Source organism: Hemicordylus capensis, chromosome 2, assembly GCF_027244095.1.
Source record: "Hemicordylus capensis ecotype Gifberg chromosome 2, rHemCap1.1.pri, whole genome shotgun sequence".
Taxonomy (NCBI): domain Eukaryota; kingdom Metazoa; phylum Chordata; class Lepidosauria; order Squamata; family Cordylidae; genus Hemicordylus; species Hemicordylus capensis.
Window position 1 is genome coordinate 267,064,463 of NC_069658.1, and position 19,793 is coordinate 267,084,255.

The 19,793-nt window shown below is 47.0% G+C and overlaps 1 protein-coding gene across 2 annotated transcripts; it reads left to right on the top strand.

The window, feature by feature from the left end:
* Positions 1–1,667: 1,667 nt before the first annotated feature.
* On the top strand, positions 1,668–15,908 carry LOC128345049 (serine/threonine-protein kinase pim-3-like). Of its 2 annotated transcripts, none has more exons than XM_053296367.1 (6): positions 1,668–1,849; positions 6,451–6,551; positions 8,113–8,163; positions 8,997–9,363; positions 10,798–10,974; positions 13,551–15,908. In XM_053296367.1, exons 1-6 carry the CDS (start codon positions 1,765–1,767, stop codon positions 13,706–13,708), a joined length of 939 nt encoding a protein of 312 aa, XP_053152342.1. In that variant the 5' UTR covers positions 1,668–1,764; the 3' UTR covers positions 13,709–15,908. The 2 variants fall into 2 exon arrangements, with proteins under 2 accessions (XP_053152342.1, XP_053152341.1); XM_053296366.1 differs by lacking the exon at positions 1,668–1,849 and adding an exon at positions 6,120–6,298.
* Positions 15,909–19,793: the final 3,885 nt, after the last annotated feature.

Sequence of the window (19,793 nt, forward strand, 5' to 3'; positions counted from 1 at the left end):
TAGATTTTTTTAGTGATTTGGGTCCCCGCCCCCGCAATTTTGGGGGGTTCAGAGAGTCAACCCACTCATTCCTCTTGCTGACCCTACCAACTCCTCATGATTTAAAGTGACTTTGAGTGGTTTTGGGGGGTTCAAGCAATTTGGGGGGAGGGTTTTCAAAATTTCCCAGAGGTTCAATTTGCTCACTCCTTTTGCTTATTCTTGGTGACTTTAATGGATTTGGGGTGATTTTTGGCAACTTTAAAAATACTTCTTCTTTGATTTGTTTGGCCTGTTCACAACCTCAGTTCCGCTAACCCCGTTTCCCATTCATTTTAATTACTTGCCAGTGGTGAGGTTTTGCCAGAACAGAGCCCTCGTGGTTGGCGAGGGGTGACTGTAGTAGCAAGAGGGAAGGACCGTAGCTCTGTGGCAGAGCTCTTGCTTTACATGCAGAAGGTCCCAGGCGGAGTTCCTGACCTCTCCAGATAGGGCTGGGAAAGACTCCTGTCTGAAACCCTGGAGGGCAGCTGCTGGCAGTCAGTGTGGGCAATCAACTAGACTGACCCGTGGTCTCACTCAGTATAAGACAGCTGCCTGCATAGGTAACCTGTGCCCAGAGAGAGAAGGCGGGGAGTGCCTTCTCTGCCTGCCTATTTGACCTCACCCTCTCTCTTGGGGGTCACACAGCTTAGAAGACTGGGCCCAATCTCCACCACCATGGGGGTCAAAGGGGCAAAGGCAGCTGTTTGTTCAAGGAGCAGCCATGACCTCCCCCCTGCTGCCTTTCTCCCTCTGATGGAGTGATAGGGATTGGGTCCAGGGAATGCACCCCTCCCAATTGTGCTGCCCAGAGATAGAGAGCCGGCAAACAAGCACAGCAAGCTGCTTCTTCCAGGAGCAGGAATGGTCCTTCTCTTGGAGAGCCCATTCCAGGACACTCAGAGGGAGTGCACACACCCTCCATTTCCACCCGCTTACTAGTCTCTTGGAAGCACAGTGAGGAGGACAGGTCTGGGGCGAGGGCAAGCAGGGGGACGGGAGGGAGCACGCCTCAGGGGTGCAGGCAGAGGGCAGAGAACCTTGAGGAGCAACTCTTCACTTAAATGGAAGGGAGGCACTTTTGGAGGGAGATATAGGTTATTTGGTGGGGGAGAGGGGAGGACTCCTCAAATGCGTGGGGGTCAGGTGGGATTCGCACCCCTGGTGGTCCATCAAGCCCATGTTACCAGGAGCTCCCCATAACCTTCAACCAGAAGTAGCGAGGGAATCAAACTCTTTTGCCCTATAGAAGTGTGTTCTTAAGGGATACCGCTCATCTGCGCTCAGCAGCAGCCTTTCCTATGCTGCTGCACCCTCGGACGTTCTTTTGCTCCATTTCTATCACTGGCGGCTCCTTTTCGAAGAATCCGCTTCCCCAAGCAAAGAATGTCGGCCGCCGACTTGGACTAGAGCACCGGGCCGTTTTATGTTGCGAAGAAAGGGGACGATCGATTGCCAGGGAACACACGCCAAGCAGGGACGAGGGCTGACCAGCGGGCGGCGGGGGGAGAGGGAGGGGGCTGCACCGGAGCAGGGACAGGGGCAGAGCCCAGCTTGGGACGAGAGCTGGGCGTGGCCACGGCCGCGGTGGGCGGGCCTAAGTCCGTTTCCCAACGCCGTGAGGCTTTGCTTGGATTCAGGTTGCTGGCTGCTTCAGGGTCGCGAGCGAGCGTGGGTTCTGGCTGCTCGCCTTCTTCGGAACTTTCCACGCCTGTCCGGCGAACTGGGGGCGAGGTGATAGCGATGTCCTCGGTGCAAGTGCTTTATCCTCCCAAGATCCACCACGGCGTGCTTAGCCCGGGGTTCCCCAAAGATGAGCCGGCTCAGGGTAAGTGCCCAGCCAGGGAGGGAGGAGGGAGCCACGGAGGGAGGGAGGGAGGCGAGCTGCTCTGCCTGCATGGTGGGCTGTAGCGTGCATAATTCGGGGAGACTTTCTCGAGACGCCGGCTGAGGAAAGTGGCAAGAAAGCACCTTCTCCGGACTGTATAGGCAAAGAGTGTCCTTCTGTGCAGAGTGTTGCCAGGTCAGCGGTATCTCTGGGAGAGGGGGAGGAGTCTGTGCTCTTAGTGTTAGGGTCAGATTGTAGCCCCCTTGCAGTGGGAGCCCAACCTGGACACTGGTTCGTCTTTTCTGATCAATTGTTCTCGACTCTGGATTGGATACTCGTCCATCGGGCAGCAATGGGCTTCCCGTCTGATGTCAAAGCCTCCGAGAAGAATCCCCAAAGAGCATGGTTTCATCACACACTTGCATTGCCTTTATGTCAGTGCCCTACTCATGGCTTCCCCGAAATAATCTTGCGGATTGAAATTTGGTGAGAGCACTGAATATTTTCCGCTCGAGATTCGTCCCCCCCCCCCACCCCAATGAACTACAGTTCCCAAGGTTCTCTAGGGAGATGGAAGGGAGATTAAGCCAATTAAAATATGTGGGGTAGATAGCGTCATAGAGGCTGATGGGTCCCCTCCTGACTGAATACAGCATGACACATATGAGGCTGCAGTGGGTGTCTGAAAGGAGGTACATAACAGCCAGAAGAGGTTTTAAACACACGCGCGCGATAGCTTCTGTTCAGTGCTTGGGATCAATGGAGCAACCATCTATTCCACACACACCCCTAACATTTTTAGGCCTGGACTTCTTAAATCCAGTTGGGAGGCCCTGTAACCCACATATTTCCTTCCCCCACTTTTTTCAGATCTGCTTGCTAAGCTTAAGCATTAGCATTGCAAGCCAACTCTTCTGCCTTATGTCTTTAGAGGCTCAAGTAGTTATTTCCTTGATGAGGGGACATTAAAACCTGAGAATCCCTGCTCTGCTATATTTCCAGCAGAATCCTTCTTGCGGAGTTTCAAGGGAGTCGCAAAGTTCTAGCTCGGTGCTGACTTCTGCCGGCAGCTCCTGACTTTGCAAAAGTCTCTTCCTATGGCTAGTGCGCTTAAAACGTAATCCCCGGGCCACAAGCTTGCCATTGGTAGATTTCTCCCCCCCCCCATTTTAATCTAGGTTAGGTTCAGAACTGGGTTCAAGCAGGGATGCGGGGGCACTGAATAGTTCGCTCCATGGGGGGGGTGTTACTGTACTGAATGAAGACTTGGGGTCTGTGCGGAATAAGGAGATTGTATATTCTCAGCATCTCTGGCCTTGAACACCCTCTGTGCTCCCCACTGGCAGCATGCACTCATTTGTCCCTACAGCTGTAAAAATAATAAGCTGTTTACTGAGATGGGTGAGCAAGCTTTTCTGTGCTTGCTGATTATTGGTAGCTGTCCATAAAATGTGTCCCATTGAAAAAACAAAACAGTCATCCTTTTTAACCCCCTCCCCCCTGGCACAGTTTGTCTCTCCCAAAGTATTTCATGCTACTGCTACTAAAGAGAAAGGGCTGTAATTGAGTTATTATGCACCTGCTTTGCCACTACAAGGTCCCAGCCAGGTTCAATCCCAAACATCTCCAGGTAGGGACAGGAAACTCTCCTGTCCGAAACTCTGGAGAGTTGCTGCGGCTGCCAGTCAGGGCAGAAATACCAATCTGAAGGGATCAGTGGACTTAGTAGGAGGCAGCTTTCTATGTCCTACTGAGCATTAGAGACTTTTAGAGTCTCAGATGTCACAATCTTTTCAGAAATCTGGACAACAGCCCTGTAAGATAGCTCAGTGTAACTATCCTCATATTGCAAAAGGGTGTGTGTGTGTGTGTGTGTGTGTGTGTGTGTGTGAGAGAGAGAGAGAGAGAGAGAGAGTCAGTCAGTCAGTCAGTCAGTCATGCTGGTATTCACCGCAGAGGTGAGACCTGAACTAGGATTTCCTATGCGGCAGCTCTTGACGGCACTTATTAAATCTATCAGCTGGGTCTTTTAGCCACATGCAGTGACTCCACAACATATATTTTAAACCGGTAATGAGGAGTCAATTTGTATATGTGAAGAATGCATTTTTAATGATATAGAAACTCCACTGCCAGTGCTTGCTAATGTATGCACTTTGAAAAACCACCACTAAAAAAAAAAAGTTTACATTATCCTCTTCCCCTGTGTTAAAAAAGCAACATCACACTTTTAAACCCCTACCATTTCTCCCCCTTGTCGCCACTTTCCTTCCCCCCTCCCTTCCTGGTGACACACTTTAGGAATGACCCCTTAGGACCCACCCTCATTGAGATGGCGCATTGCTGGCCAGCACTTTGGCCTTGCAGCTGATCTCACGTGGCTGGGCTGCTTATCCCCTGCTCTGTCTGTCCTCTTGCCAGCCAGGCACCGTTGTGTCTCCCACAAAGTACATAATAAACAAACGCGTCTGTTTTCCGGAGCAGCCGGTGGGGCGGAGGAGTAGGGAGGAGACGCCCCGTGCTTTGGAATCCAATGTGGCAAACCCTGCCTTGGGCGGACTCCCCGCCCGCCATCGACCCCTACTCCTCTCTCTCTTTGGCCGAGCGAACGTCCCGTTGCACCTCAACTTGCCGCTGTCCAATCACAGTGTCAAAGAGTTTATGGCTAGAGCTCCCTCCCTCCCTGACTCGGGGGCATTTCTGACATTCCAATGGGGCTTAGATAGATACACAAACAGTTTACAGGTTTCGGCTTATCGTTTAAGGCTGCAGTGCGGGAAAGTGAAACTCACCAGGCTCTGCTGACGGAGTTGGAAAAGATGATGTGGTCACCTGGAGTGGAGATTAGGGGCATCTGTTCTGTTGCAAAGTGCGTCTCAGTTCATTGAACCAACAGGGTTGATTCGTCGTTTCCATAGCAAATGCCGGCTAGTTCGTTAAACTTCCCATTTTAACTAGGCTGATAAGGCCGATTGTGACCACCCAACAAGTCTATGCTGTTTCCGAGGTCCGAGAGACTCTGTCCACTGCCACACACGAGGCTGAGCGCTGAATGATTGTAAAATACAGGCAGGGATATTTGAAAGAACATCCAAACAGAGGTTGCAACTAGTATGCGGAGTCTATGGTGATATACAAAGGTTAGAATTCTGCACAGTTTGGAATCTGAGGTTGATTGCTGGAGCTTTGTTTTTCTCAACTTTTAGGGCAAATCCGCGCTATTACTAGAATGGGGAAGAAGGCCTCTTAAAGATAACAATTGATTACTAAAACGCTGAATTTCCAGAGTATCGAATTTCCAGAGTACTGGTTTGCAGAATATTTGAATGGGTGGCCTCTCATAATTCCCTGGATTTGTGAAGGGAATTCTTCGTTGTTAGAGTCAGACTTTTAGAGGGTTTCCCCGCCCCGTTTCCGGAACTGTGAGGGGGAAACTGCCCCTTTTGTGCAAGAATCTGGATAAGACAACCCTGGTGGTGGTATATGTCGGGGGCACCCAATTAAATTTTACATTTGCCAAAAAGCGATCAAACAAACAAAACCCAACAACAAAAAAGTGCCAGCAGCAGTTACACCACTTTGGTGGTTTGTTGTGCGGTCAAAGGGGGGGGGGCAGCTGTCGGTAAGCAAGGTGAGCAAAGAGCCGCTGCCTCTCATCAGCGTGTCAGGAACAAATGCACGCTCCATAAGTCAGTTGAGGCTGAAATGGATTCCTGGTTCCGTACTTTGCAGCCGCGGGTGCCTGCATCGTCAGCATCCTTGTGAAAAAGGGCACAGACCTACGGCTTTAAGAGCAGGAAGGGAGATAAAAGTTGGGCCCAGGCAAAAATCATAAAGCAGTGAAGGGAATTGGCAGGTTGAGAGTATATTGTCCCTTTCTTGCAGAACCCAAATTTAAAAGGCTGTACCAGCGGATGTCACACGTGGGTAAACAGACGGTAAAGAGAAAGAGGAGTCCTCGCGCGCCTTCCCTCGATTGGCTGCTGTTGCATGCCACTACCTTTTTGATTCGTTGGGGACTCTCACATACCCGCCTCCGTTTAGTTTCTCTCCCCGCTCCGCCCCACCCCCTGCTGTGTGTCTCGCCGACTGTTTCATCCCTTGGCGGTTTAGCCCCGCCCTGCTGGTGGCCGAGCGAAATTGGCTGAACCTCTGATAGGCTGAGCAATTCCCCGCTTCCTATGGCTCGCCTTCCCATTGGCCATCTTCGGAGTGGAGTTGGAATTTTGGTAAAGCGGAGGAATTTTAAGACGCACGCGGCTGAGTAAGCACTGCTTTGTCGAGGAAGGTGGTGGGGCTCAGCTTGGGGAGAAGGTTTCACCTGACTACGAAGTTGCTAAGTTTTCCGGGTGGCCATGCTTTTGGCTCGGGATGCCCTTTGCCACCCGAGTTCTGAAGGACCATTGGTCTCCGCTGCAGCCGAGGAGGAGGAGGATCCTCGCTATTTGGGTACCAGCACGTGTGGCAGTTTACGGGAGCCTTAGTGAATGGATGCCTCGGGCGGAGGAGAGGTTTTGCAGCCAGAATGGAGGCGGGCGTGGAGCGCCTGCCTGCCCCAAGCGAACTCAACACACCCTGACGCCCCGCTTTCTTTCTTGTAGGGAAGGCGACCTTGGAGACACGCTATGGCCTGGGGGCATTGATCGGCAGCGGCGGCTTCGGCACGGTATACGCCGGCACGCGGCTCAGCGATTCTCTCCCAGTGAGTATGGGAGCGAGCAGCATCTTTTAGGGAAGCGGTGGGGTATTGCAGTGGATTATCCACACTACACGTCCCAGATCCGGGGTTGGATTTGAAGATCAGCCTCTGAGGGGAAAGAGACAGGGGACAATGGAAAGGGCATGGGAGAGTCTTGTTCTAGTTTATGCCCCATACCGTTCAACTCTGCTACCTTTAATCAGGGGGGCCGTGTTTGCCCCTCTCTCAGGTGACCCCTCAGAGTGAGGAAGATGATGAAGAAAATAGGGAGGGGTGGAGTTGGGAGGCTGGGTTCTTCGAACCCATCAGCTCAATTATAGCTACACCCCTGCCTTTAATCTCCCATTATTCATGCCCACTACCAATTCCTGTCTACTAAACAGTATTCTTTCCTTTATGAGTTAAGTCCCCACTATGATAGGTTGTTTGCTAAGCCTTCACCTTGACTTGGAGTACAGGAGCCCATGATTGCTCATCAATGTGGTCTCCTGGTAGCTGACCATTTAATTATTAGGAGCTTACTCTGCAATACCCCTATTGTGGTGAAGGACATATTGCTACTGCAGTATATAGTGCCCATATTGGGCTAGACACTGCAGAACACAGAAATGAATACATTAGTTGTACAAAACTGAACACACTGTTTTCTCATATTAAATTTTTGTACTATAGCGCAGAAACCTGATTGCAGAATACATGCATGTTGTATTGGTTGTGAATGGCTCATGGCTCACACATGCTTATATTGCTGCTGTGGCAGGCAAAATCTTAAATGTATTGAAGTGGGGGGAGGGGGTTTGAGAAAGGAATGGAATTCCACATGCCCTGTGTTTTGTCAAAGTGAGAACCACAGACCAAAGAGTATCAGAACCATGCAATTTCGTTGGTATAAAAATGCCTCACATGGACCTTGCAGTAGAAACTGATGGTTTTCTCCTGCAACCAGCAGATGTCTTAAGCCCACTTGGGTGTAGGGGAAAGACTGTATCATCTGCATGTTATAAAATTGATACTACATGGGAGAAGGGGGAAATGGTTTTTTCCCCCCTTATCCTCCAATTCAGGATTAAGATAATTGATATAAAAGTTTAAAACTAACTGAGCCAGCCCTGTTTGACCCATCTGGTGGCTGCAGTATCTGTTGTAATTTGATCAATTACAACATGAGTAACTTTTTAACTCTTACTTTTAAAAATAAAGTATTATAACTATAAAATGCAAGTGTAAAGGGCTCTGACTAAATACAACAATCTTTGATCAACTTTAGTAGAAAGGAATCTAGCCCACAGTCTTCTCCTGCTTTATGGAATCAAAAGCAACGTTCAAATGTTGGAATTTGCAAAGGGATAGAAAAACTGACAGAGCAGAGGAACCAGCTATGGCAGAGAAGCTTCTCATCACAAAGTTACCTATGACTTGGACCTTAATTCACATATTAGGGTGCTTGCTGGAGGAGCCCTCTTTCCACCTCTGCCCCACCATAGCTGACGTGAAAGACCTGTGCTTGAAGTCCAGTGAACTTGATTTCTAAACGTATTGCTTTCACTCCTTTCTTCCCCTTCAGGTGGCGATTAAATATGTTGCCAAGGAGCGAGTCTTGCAATTCCAGCACATGGTGAGTTCCAGTCCTTCTGTACTGATGGTTATTGTATTCAGGCTGCTATGATAAGAACATAAAAGCAGCCCTGCTGGATCAGGCCCAAGGCCTATCTTCATCCAGCATCCTGTTTCACACAGTCACCCACCAGGTGGCTCTGAGAAGCCCATAGGCAAGAGGTGAGGGCACACTCTCTCTCCTGCTGTTGCTCTCCTGCAACTGGTATTCAGAGACATCTTGCCTCTGAGACTGGAGGTGGCTCATAGCCACCAACTAATAACCATTGATAGACCTGTCCCCCATGAATTTGTCTAAGCCCCTTTTAAATCCATCCCAACTAGTGGGCATCACCACATCCCATTGCAGAGAATTCCATAGACTGATTATTCGGTGTGTGAAAAAGTGCTTCCTTTTTGTCGGTCCTAAATTTCCTGGCCTTCCTGATGATCCCTGGTTCTAGTATTGTGACAGAGGGAGAAAAATTTCTCTCTACTCCTTTGCATAATTTTATACACCTCTATCATGTCTCCCTGTAAGCCTCAGATGCTGTAGCCTTGCCTCAGAAGGAAGGTGCTCCAGTCCCCTGATCATCTTGGGGCCTCTTCTGAACCTTTTCCAGTTATACAGTGTCTTGAGAGATGGTGTCCAGAACTGTATGCAGTACTCAAAGTGTGACCACCCCATAGATTTGTATAAGGGTGTTATAATATTAGCAGTTTTATTTTCAGTCCCCTTCCTAATGATCCCTAGTGTGGAATATGCCTCATTTTTTTACAGCTGCCATGCACTGATGCCCTCTTGATGCTTAGGCTACCACATGCTGATTGGTCTATCTTCTGTTTCCTCTCCAGAATGGTACGCTTGTCCCTCTGGAAGTCCTTTTGCTGAAGAAGGTGTCATCCCCAGGTTGCCGAGGCATTGTCCGCCTCCTGGATTGGTTTGAGCAGCCTGACTCCTACTTCATAGTTATGGAGCGGCCCCTCGTGTCTCAGGACCTGTTTGATGTCATCACAGACCGGGGCCCACTCCCTGAAACCTTAGCTGCCAGTTATTTCCAGCAGGTGGTCGAGGCAGTGCACCATTGCCACCTGTGTGGTGTTTTGCACCGGGACATCAAGGATGAGAACATCCTGGTAGACCTTCTACAGGGTGAACTAAAGCTCATAGACTTTGGCTCAGGTGCATTGCTTCGGGAGTCTCCGTATACTGATTTTGACGGTAAGTACGTTCTACATGGGATGGGGGCGGGGCGGGGGAGAAGCAAGCATAGCATGAACCATGGAGCAAAGAAAAAAAACAGATTTCTGCGCGTGGGAGAATTGGTCACTGGATGTAGCCCTATCAGGAAAAAAGCTTGGTTTGGAACATGCCAGCTGGTCCTTTTGTGAGGATCTCAAGCCACATCAAAGGTCCAAGCAGCCTGTCCTTGTTATGTCCTTGGAGAAGCTTAAATTGATAGATTCTTAGAGAGGGCATATTATTACATAGCAAGAACAATAAGATGATTCCTTGCTGCAGAAGCCTTACAATCTTAAAGAGAGAGAGTCAGGGTAAATACCAGCAGCCAGCCACTAGAAAATGTGCTATGCTGAGATGAATAAGGAAGTTTCCTCTCATGAACCTAACAGAACCACTGCTTTAAAAGATGCCTCTTTGCCCAGTTAGAAGGGAATGGTAGGATAGCGATTATGACTATGATGATGAAAGCTTGAGAATTCTTGCTTCAAAGGCTCCTGCTCAGTCACCTCAATGTGCCCATGACTCCTTAATTCACTATAGCTATTCTAGCTTGCACAGACTTCTGGTGTACTTGTGGAGAAGAAATTCCAGGTTGCACTGGGAATTGTGTGCTGATCTCTCTGTACATGGAATCGGGCAGTGGTGGTAGCTATGCTAGACTGCATAGTCTCTAATGGAGTGTGCTCTTGTGTATATACCCCCAAAGTCTTAGGCCTAATTGCCATCTCCATGATTGGGCTGCACTGCACGACTTCATACTACAGGTGGAGGCTCCTGTGACTGAATATAATTCTAGCCCCCCACCCCCCCACACACCCTTCTCGTAGAATAGCTGGCATGTTGTGGGGGATGAGGCCCTGAAGTGGTGCCGTCCAGAGTACACAGGTTAACAACCTCGGTGAGAATTGGGCCATCAGTTCTGTGTGTTTAAAAAAAGTAGAATACCTCATTTCCCCCGACACATCTGTGACCCAGTCTTGCTGTGTTTTATGATGCTTCATCAAGCAGCACTCTTTAACTGTGTAGTGTTCTTGTTGTCTTAATTTCATCTGTCTCCTCAATAACTCTGCAGAGAAATCACCAGTCCCATTTTACAGATGAGAAGCTGAAGTCAGAGCAACAACATGCCCATGGTCAAAACTTTTGTTCAGTGTAGGCTTCTTTGGCTGTCTAGACCTGAATATTTTGCAGCTTGGGTATTGATAGTGCCATCCTTCACACTCCACTGGTGATAGGGTTGCAACCTTTGTTTGTTTGTTTTTTTATTATTATTATTATTATTATTATTATTATACAATATTTCTATACTGCCCAAAACTTGCGTGTCTGGATTTTAGTAATATTATCACGGTTCCTGTACATGATAGAGTATCTTCTAGTCATGTTTTCACTGGCTGTTTTCTGTTTCTACAGGCACTAGGGTATACAGTCCTCCTGAATGGATAAAATACCACCGGTACCATGGCTTACCTGCAACTGTGTGGTCGTTGGGAGTACTGTTATATGATATGGTGTGTGGAGACATCCCTTTTGAACGTGATGAGGAGATCCTCATTGGAAAACTTCACTATCATTGCAGGGTGTCTTCAGGTGAGAATCCTCCTGTTGACCCTAGGCCATCTTAGCCCAGTGGGCATGTGCCTGAAGTTGTCATGGTCATTTATATATCAGTGTGATGTAATCATCATCATCATCAGTAAAAAAAATAAATCTCTATGTGTTAGCCACCCCATAACAAATTGTTCTCTGGGAGGCTCACAAGAGGACTAAAATATACAATAAAAACACATAGCACATCTGAGTATTGGACTAGGACTGGGGAGACCCAGATTCAAATCCCCACTCAGCCATGAAACTCACTGGGTGATCTCAGGCCAGTCAGGGCTGCTCTGCTTTGGCCCTCCTACAGATGTTGGCCTACAATTCCCATAGCTGGGGAATGTGGGAGTTGTAGTTCAAAAACAGCTGGGGGGGCCCAAGTTAAGCAAGCCTGCTCTAGCCCTATTAACACATTATGTTCAACACTTGTACAAGTGCAGAGCGTACACGGGTACAGTTATTCATATGTTATGCTGAGCACTGGTACAGCAGCAAACTTCCTATCTGTATTCAGGTTCACTTTTAAAATGAACACAGGTACAGTCATTCATGCAAGAATATATATGACCGTACAGACATCTGTACACTTGTACAACATGATGTCTGAACAGGACTTCTTTCTCAAGCTAACCTACCTTACAGCATTGTTGTAAGGCTAAATAGGGGGAGTAAGACCCATGTGTGGAGCTTCTTGGAGGCCTGAGCTGCTTGCAGGAAGGGCAGGATACAAATGCCATATGTACACAATGTTTATATGTGTGCTAATAGGCCCCATAAGTTTCTAGGTGCCAGATACTTTCCAATCCTTTGGTGAGAAGACTGACTTTCATGCATTGTCTCCTTTGCTAAGAAGGGTCTGCCCTGGTTTTTATTTGAATAGGAGTCTATAAGTGAGCATTGGAAGATATTCTCCTGGGCGGCGAGGGGGATGTGGCTGCTCTGAGAAGAGCATCTGCATGATTGCATGCAGAAGGTGCCAAGTTCCTTCCCTGGCATCTCCAAGATAGGGTTGAGAGAGACTCCTGTCTGCAACTTTGGAGAAGCTGCTACCAGTCTGTGTAGACAATACTGAGCTAGATGGAGCAATGATCTGACTCGGTATATGGCAGCTTCCTATGTTTTTATTTGAACTACTCTGAATTTGCAGCCCTAGAACTTCACAGTAGCTGGGACTACTGGTAGGCGCATGTGACAGGACTTTGGCCTTGAGGTGGGCTGGCCTACATCCCAAGTTGAGCAACTCTCCTTTGTGGAAGTGACCCTTCTTGCACTGTTTAACTGAACCAAGTCGCTGCTCTATCTGGAAGGGCCTTGCAGTGCTGTGAACCTGGGTAGCCTTGGGAAAGTAATTACCCTCCAGCACCTCTCTCCAGCTGCCACCTCTCAAATGGGGAGTGCTATCTGTTTATGAGCCTTACCTCACTATTTATTGATTTATAATTTTAACATTTTTATATGGCCCAAAACTTACGTGTCTGGGTGGCTTACAACAAAGTAAAAATATGAGTTAAAACAAATCAACAACAAAAAAGTTAAAATGTTACAACAATTTAAAATGTTTAAAATAGTATTTTAAAACAGTATTTAATTAAAAGCCTGGGTGAACAGATATGTCTTTAAAGACTTTTTAAAAGCTGTCAGAGATGGGGTGGTTCTTATTTCAGCAGGGAGTGCATTCCAAAACCTTGGGGCAGCAGCGCAGAAGGCAGTCCCCGAGTAGCCACCAGAAGAGCTGGTGGCAACTGCAGACGGACCTCTCCTGATGATCTCAGTGGGCCGTGGGGTTCATGATGAGGAGGACGTTCTCTCAAATACTCAGGGCCCAAGCCATTTAGGGCTTTCTAGGTTATAACCAGCACCTTGTATTTTGCCCAGAAACATATTGTCAGCCAGTGTAGCTCTTTCAATACAGGAGTAATATGGTCTCTCTGAGATGACCCAGAGACCAACCTGGCTGCCGCATTCTGAACCAGCTGTAGTTTCCGGACTACATACAAGGGCAGCCCCACATAGAGTGCATTGCAGTAATCCAGTCTGGAGGTTACCAGCATATGTACTGAGGTCATTCCTCTCAAGAAACGGATGCAGCTGGTGTATCCGTTGTAGCTGATAGAAGGCACTTCTGGCCACTGCCTCAACCTGGGACACCAGGGAGAGGCTTGGATCCAGAAGCACCCCCAGACTGTATACCTATTCCTTCTCAGTGGGGGGGGGGATGACCCCATCCAGAACAAGGCAGATCAAACCCATCTCCTGAATTTTGACCCCACACAATGAGTACCTCTGTCTTATCTGGATTCAGTCTGTTTGTTATCCCTCATCCAGCCCATCACCAACTCCAGGCAGGCATTTAGAGAGGTTATGCCCTCTCCCGATGCTGTTAATGTGGAGAAATCGCTTTGGGTGTCATCAGCATACTGATAGCATCCTGCACCAAATCTCCTGATGATCTCTCCCAGCGGTTTCATGTAGATGTTAAACAACATGGGAGATGTTGTTAGACTTTGTAACGTGCTGTTTGCTCTGTCGGAAGGTGCAATATGAATGGTTGTTTTCTCCTTTGACAGAGTGCCGTCACTTGATTGAGTGGTGCCTCTCTCTGGCCCCAGAAAAGCGACCTTCCCTGGAGCAGATCCTGGCACACCCCTGGCTCCTTGCCTTCTTAGAGAAGAATGGACGCAAAGTGCAGCAGCCCACAGTCCCGAAAGCTGGCACTAGCCTGTGACTATGGTGGCCTCTGGACAGCGTTGGGGCAGCCTGTCACAGAGCGGACACATGCACCTGGGCTTCTCCTGCTGCAACAGGCTGATGTGTGTGTGATCACTGCCTCTTTATTCCTGCTGATTGTTGAGCTGTTTGCCCCTGGCACAGATATTGCCGCTGGGGGCAACTCGTGAAATCCTAGGTCAGTGGCAGCAACCCTGCCTAACCAACTAGACAGTGGGGCTGGCATGCAGTCCTATCCAAGACAACGTAGAGACCAATGGGCACTGTGCTGTTTACACAAGGACTCTCTGCTCACCCTCAGCACTGGTGAGGAACAGAAGAGTGACCCCGGGCAAGCAGTGTCTCAAGGCTTCCACTCTGGCTTTCTCCTGTACACTTGGATCAGTACTGGAGCTTAGAGGACCCCAGAACCTCCCTGAAGCAGCAGGACTGGATTAACGTTTTATTGCATTTGTGAATTTGATGATGTCCCTGCAGCTTCTATTTATTTAGCGAGATGTTCCTTTAAGTGCCCTGGCTGTTTCCTCTTTTGGTTATGCCTAGCACCTGCCTTCCCTGTCTTTGGGCGTAAAAATGCTTTTTCTTGGTCTTGCTGGAAAGCAACATATGGATACAGTCCTATCTCCCCTCCCTAGCCCTCATTTCCATTCCTGTCCAGCCATTCCAAGTAAGACCCCAGCCTCAGTGCTTGGCCTGGTTTCTTTCTTTCTTTCCCTCTGTCTAGGCTGAGGTGCGGAGAGGATCTTGCCTCATCAACAAGGGGAAACTGGGAGTCAGACTATTCCACAGGTGCAAGAAAAGTAAATGTATTGAAATAGCAACCAGAAGCCTCTTCTGTGCTAAGGGGGACCTCAGTTTGGTTGGCAAGCCACTACTTGGATGGAATGTGATCAAAATGGGGACTTGTGCAATATGTTGTAGATATTTAGGCCACTAGCTGCTTGGAGACTCTTCTGTTCCTGTTAAAGACAGTTTCAAGCTCTTTGTAGAGTGCTTGGCTCTTCTCACAGATCAATAGGTCACTACTTGTCCTGAGTCTGGCCAGAACTTGGAGAAGATCCAGGGCCCTTTTTTGATTGCGTTCCATCAAAGAGGTGGCTGGTGAAGGAAGGGGAGGTTCTCTGTTTTTAGTACAAAAGAAGCTTGATGCCACTTAATCTGTAAGCTTGACATTACTTGCAGCTGTGGCTTGTTTCTTGTGCCTGTGTGTGTTAGTGTTAGTTATGCTAAGGGGACAGCAGGAGCCTATGCATCGACCTTGAATCTGGAATGCATGTAGCCCTTATGTGACCTGACTTAATTAGGCCAAAGCATTATTTTCTCTTAATAGGAGGCTGTATTTTGAAGGGGTGGTGGTAGGGGCTTTATCGGTCCCTCACACTAGTCCTAGGGCAGGGGTAGGCAAACTTGGCCCTCCAGCTGTTGTTGAACTGCAACTCCCATCATCCTCAGCCACAATAAATCTGTGGCTGGGGATGATGGGTTTTGCAGTTAAATAACAGTGGGAGGGCCAAGTTTACCCACCCCTGCCCTAGAGGGAGTTCAGGTGGGTTTTTTTTTAAAAGAAAGTGACTAATGCCCAGTCTCTTGATTATTTTTTTTTATCTTTCCAAGCCTGAGGGGGAAGGACAAACCATTTCCTGATAAAGTTGTTTTCTCTCATCACAGTAGAATTCATGTTTATTAACTCAGCAGGGAGTGGAGGGGAGGAGGAAAAGGATACTGGCTCCATGGACAGATAATTAGCTGCTGTCAGGAGGGCAGGAAGGATCCATCCCGTTCTTCAGGTAGCCTGTAACTTCAGCTTCGCCACCAGTCTGAGATGATTGAGAGTCAAATAGACTAAAAGTGCCTTATTCCTTTAACTCGAGCTTTCTTGCACTGCCTTTCTGACCTCCGCACTAGTGGAGCATGAGGCAGAGTATCGGCTAAGGGAAGGGGTGCCATAAGTCCGCATCCAGCCTGAGAAAGCCCCAGCATCAATTTCTGAGCTTGCTACCTTTGGCAACATAGCTTAAGAGTATTTATATGCCTGTTCAGGATTTGATCTGTGTATTTGTGGGTGGGAGTTTTTTGTGCTGTTTTGTTACTGCCTCTCCCGCACGTGTGTGCGGCCACATAACATAATGCCTCGCCCGTTAGGGCTCCAGCATCAACAAAACCCTTTGGGATTAAAACACTTTTATAAGAAAGGAAAAGTCTGTCCTTTTTGTCTTCTGCATGTATATATCACCTTTCTGCCCAAACATAGAAGTAGTTTGCCACTTAAATACTAGTGCTTAATAATAAAGCAGCTTTGTCTTGGGCCACTCTGGGAGCTGATGCCATGAGCTCTCTGGTCTAGGCTCAGAGGTTGCCACATAGTCACTGGAAATGGTGCCAGGATTCTCCACCTGAGAACTTTCAGGTGGCTTCTTCAGGAGCTGCTAAGTGGAGTTCCCTGGTCTTCTATATAAAACGATCCATTTCTTGATAACTAGCCCTGTGCAATATGTACATCCTGAATAACCCCTTCCACAGGCAAGTGGGAGCTTGACTTCACTGTACATGAGTTATGCTGAGAATAGAAAGAGAAGCCATTTCATGATTTGCAATTCTAGAACCATGTAATGTGGTGTTGGGCGGAACTTTGACCTTTTACTCAGGTTCTTCATTCTCATAGATTCAGGGGTGCAGAGTGAGGGACAGCTTGAAGAGCAACATTTTTGGGAGAAGAGGAAAGACTGTTGGGAGGGGAGAAAAATGTGTTCTGAGGAATGAAGAAATGTATTAATAGGTTTGTGGAGGGGAGTTCAGTAAAATGAGGGAACTGCTCAAATGCTCCAGGGAGGAGGGATCTACATTCCTGCATAGATCTGGAAATGGAAAAGTGGTTTTTAACTATTTTTGCAGTCCTTTTGCAACTGCGATTCCCCTAACCCCCTGCTTCCCATTGACTTTAATGCATTGCCAACTGCGAATTCGACAACCGTGAGGTTTTCCTGTTGGCAAGGGATGACTGTAGAGGCACTCCTTGACATACAAACACTCAACTTATAAACAACCCATGTTTATTTTTACATTTATATCCCGCTCTTCCTCCAAAGAGCTCATAGCGATGTATATGGTTATCTTCATCCTCATAACAACCCTGTGTGGTAGGTTCAGCTGAGAAATACATGACTGGCCCAGAGTCACCCAGTGAGTTTCATGGTTGGATGGGGATTCAAACTCGAGTCTTCGTGGTCCTAGTCCAACACTCTAGCCACTAGGCTATGCTGTAAGTCCCCAACTTTAAAATGCCAAGCCGCACATACAAACAAGTTGTTCCGCATAGGAATTATGTGTTGCAAGTTATGAACATCCAACTTACAAACTAACTTTTGTAATACCAGCTGTTTGTAAGTTGGGGACTCTCCAGAGCATACAAAAGATTGCTCTGTGTGTGTATTAAAAATATGTATATATGTATGTTTCCGCCATCCAATGCTGAGGTATAAGCCACCTTGAACAAATGTATGACTTTATTTCATATATATATATATATATATATATCAACCTTGAAACAATACAATAACAAAAGCAGCAGCTAAGCAGTAAAAAGAATGAAACTTGCAGATGAAACACAGTGGGCCAACATGCTACACAGTGTTAAGCGGGCATTCTGATTGGCCCATGCTGCTGTGGGCCTTTAAGGCAGTACTGAGGGCACTGTGCAAGTGTGCAAATAAAGTGCCACTCTGGTACTTCAGGAGCACAAGTTTTTTTAAAAAATATTATACCACCTGATATGTACACCTCTACAAATGTACATCATTGTTTCCACTGTAAGTTGCGTTTCCACAGTGTGGGCACACAACTTGAAGTATTTGCAGTCTTGCGCAAGGCTGCCGGTGCTGCCTTAGATGCTCAGAGCTGCATGGCCTGATCAGAAATGTCTGCAGAACACTGCACAACATGTGGGTCAATATAATTCATCTTGGTTTCAACGAAATCAAGAATACATACTGACGTTTGTTTCTATTTCAGCAAAACATTTGACAAAGTTCTGTATATTTTGCTTAACACACTGGACAGATGTGGGCTAGGTAATACATGCAGGTAGATTCTCCATTGGTTGGAAAACCATACTTGAAGATTATTCATCAATAGTTCATGAAACTGGAGATAAATTTCCAGCTGGATGCTGCAGGGCTCTGTCCTGGCCCCGTGTTCTTTTAACGTTTGTTTGTTTTTTTTAAATCAGTGACTTAGATTAAAGGGTGGAATAAATTCTCCTCAAATTTTCAGGTGACACAAAACTGGGAGGGATACCTAACACCTCAGAAAACAGGAATAAAATTCAAAGTGACCTTGACAGAAGGGAAAATGGCTGAAACTAGCAAAACTTAATTTGGCAGAGACAAATACCATCAAGCAAAATAAAAAATGCTAGATATCATATGGAGGTAACAGCAGATGTGAAAAGGATCTGGAGATTTCAGTTGTTCAAAAGCTCAACATGAATCAGCACTGAATGGCTACAGAAATGGCTAGTGTGATTTTAGGCAGCATTAACAGAACCACTGTTTACAAGGTACAAGAAGTAATTGTTTTTTATGTCCATGTTTATCAGGCCTCATCCAGAGTACTATGTGCAGTTCCACACTTTTTAGAAGGATGTAGACAAATTGGAATGCGTTCAAAGGAGAACAAAGATGACAAGAAAACAAAGATGGCAAGGGGTCTGGAAAACAAGCCCTGTGAGGAAAGGTTGAAGGAACTTGGTGCATTTTTATTTATTTATTTATTTATTTATTCATTCATTCATTCATTCATTCATTCATTCATTCATTTAATTTCTATACCGCCCATCCAAAAATGGCTCAGGGTGGTTTACATAGAGGAATAATAAATAAATAAATAAATAAAGTAAGATGGATCCCTGTCCCCAAAGGGCTCACAATCATTTAGCTTTCAGAAGAGAAAGTCGAGAGGGGGGCATCAAGTATTTGAAGAATCCTATTGTGTCCTCTCTTGTCTGCTCTTCTGAAGGCTAAACATATACAGTTTCTTCAGCCTTCTGCAAGCATAGATGGATGGTAGATTTTTGGTTGAACATTAGTAGAAACCTTTTAACAGTTCTAAGAACAGCTTGAAAATGGAATTGATTAACTAGAAGGGTGATGGGCTCTCTCTTGCTGGAGGACTTCAGAAACTGGACAACCGTTTATTGGAAAGGCTCTATTTTGGGATTCCTTGCATCAAGCCGAGGATTATGCCAGATGGCTTACCCAGATCCCTTCCAACTTCATGATTCTAAATTGAACAGCCCTGGATTGTAAGGCTGGGTTAATAAACATTCTTAGTCTGGTGCCAGGGAAGAGAGGTTCTTAGTCTAGTGCCTGGGGGAGAGCAGAAAAGGGTGTCATAGAGTCAAGGTGCCACCATAAGGATGCCACTGCACTTTCCATTTGCTAGTGACTTTCTCTGCATGCTCCACCATGTGTGAATGGGGCTCCATGTGGTTATTTATCCCTCTGAAATGGCCTTTCAGTACATATCTTTAGTCATATAGCTTGTAGTTAGCACTCTGCAAAGGTGAATAGCAATTCCAAGAAACAACTTGTCAGATCTACTGTTGTCGCTACACTTTTACTTATGCGCACAAATGGAGTAGCAGGTATAGTCTGAAACAGTCTTGGATAGTGGATACTACAATATATAGCTGTAGATGTGCAGAGGTGCACCTAGATAATTTTGGAGCCTGGACCTCAAGGCTTTTGGAGGCCCCCCACCCACACAAACAGTATTTTAAACACAATGTTAATGCGACCACACCACCCGGGACAGATGAAAAAGGATTTGAGAGGCCCCAGGGTGTGTGGAGGCCCTGGACTTCAGCACGGAAATCCAGAGGTAAGAGCACATCTGCAGATGTGTGTCTCAAGATAGCAGCACCAGTAATGACACCTGTGCATGCTTGCTGCATTCTTTTTTTTTAATCAATCCCAGTGTTAGCAAGGTCATTCTCACACTCTGGGACTGTGAGTGAAGCATTTCCTGCTTCCTTCTAGGCTAGGATATTAAATCTACTTCCTAGGGTGTGAAGCTCAATTAGGTGT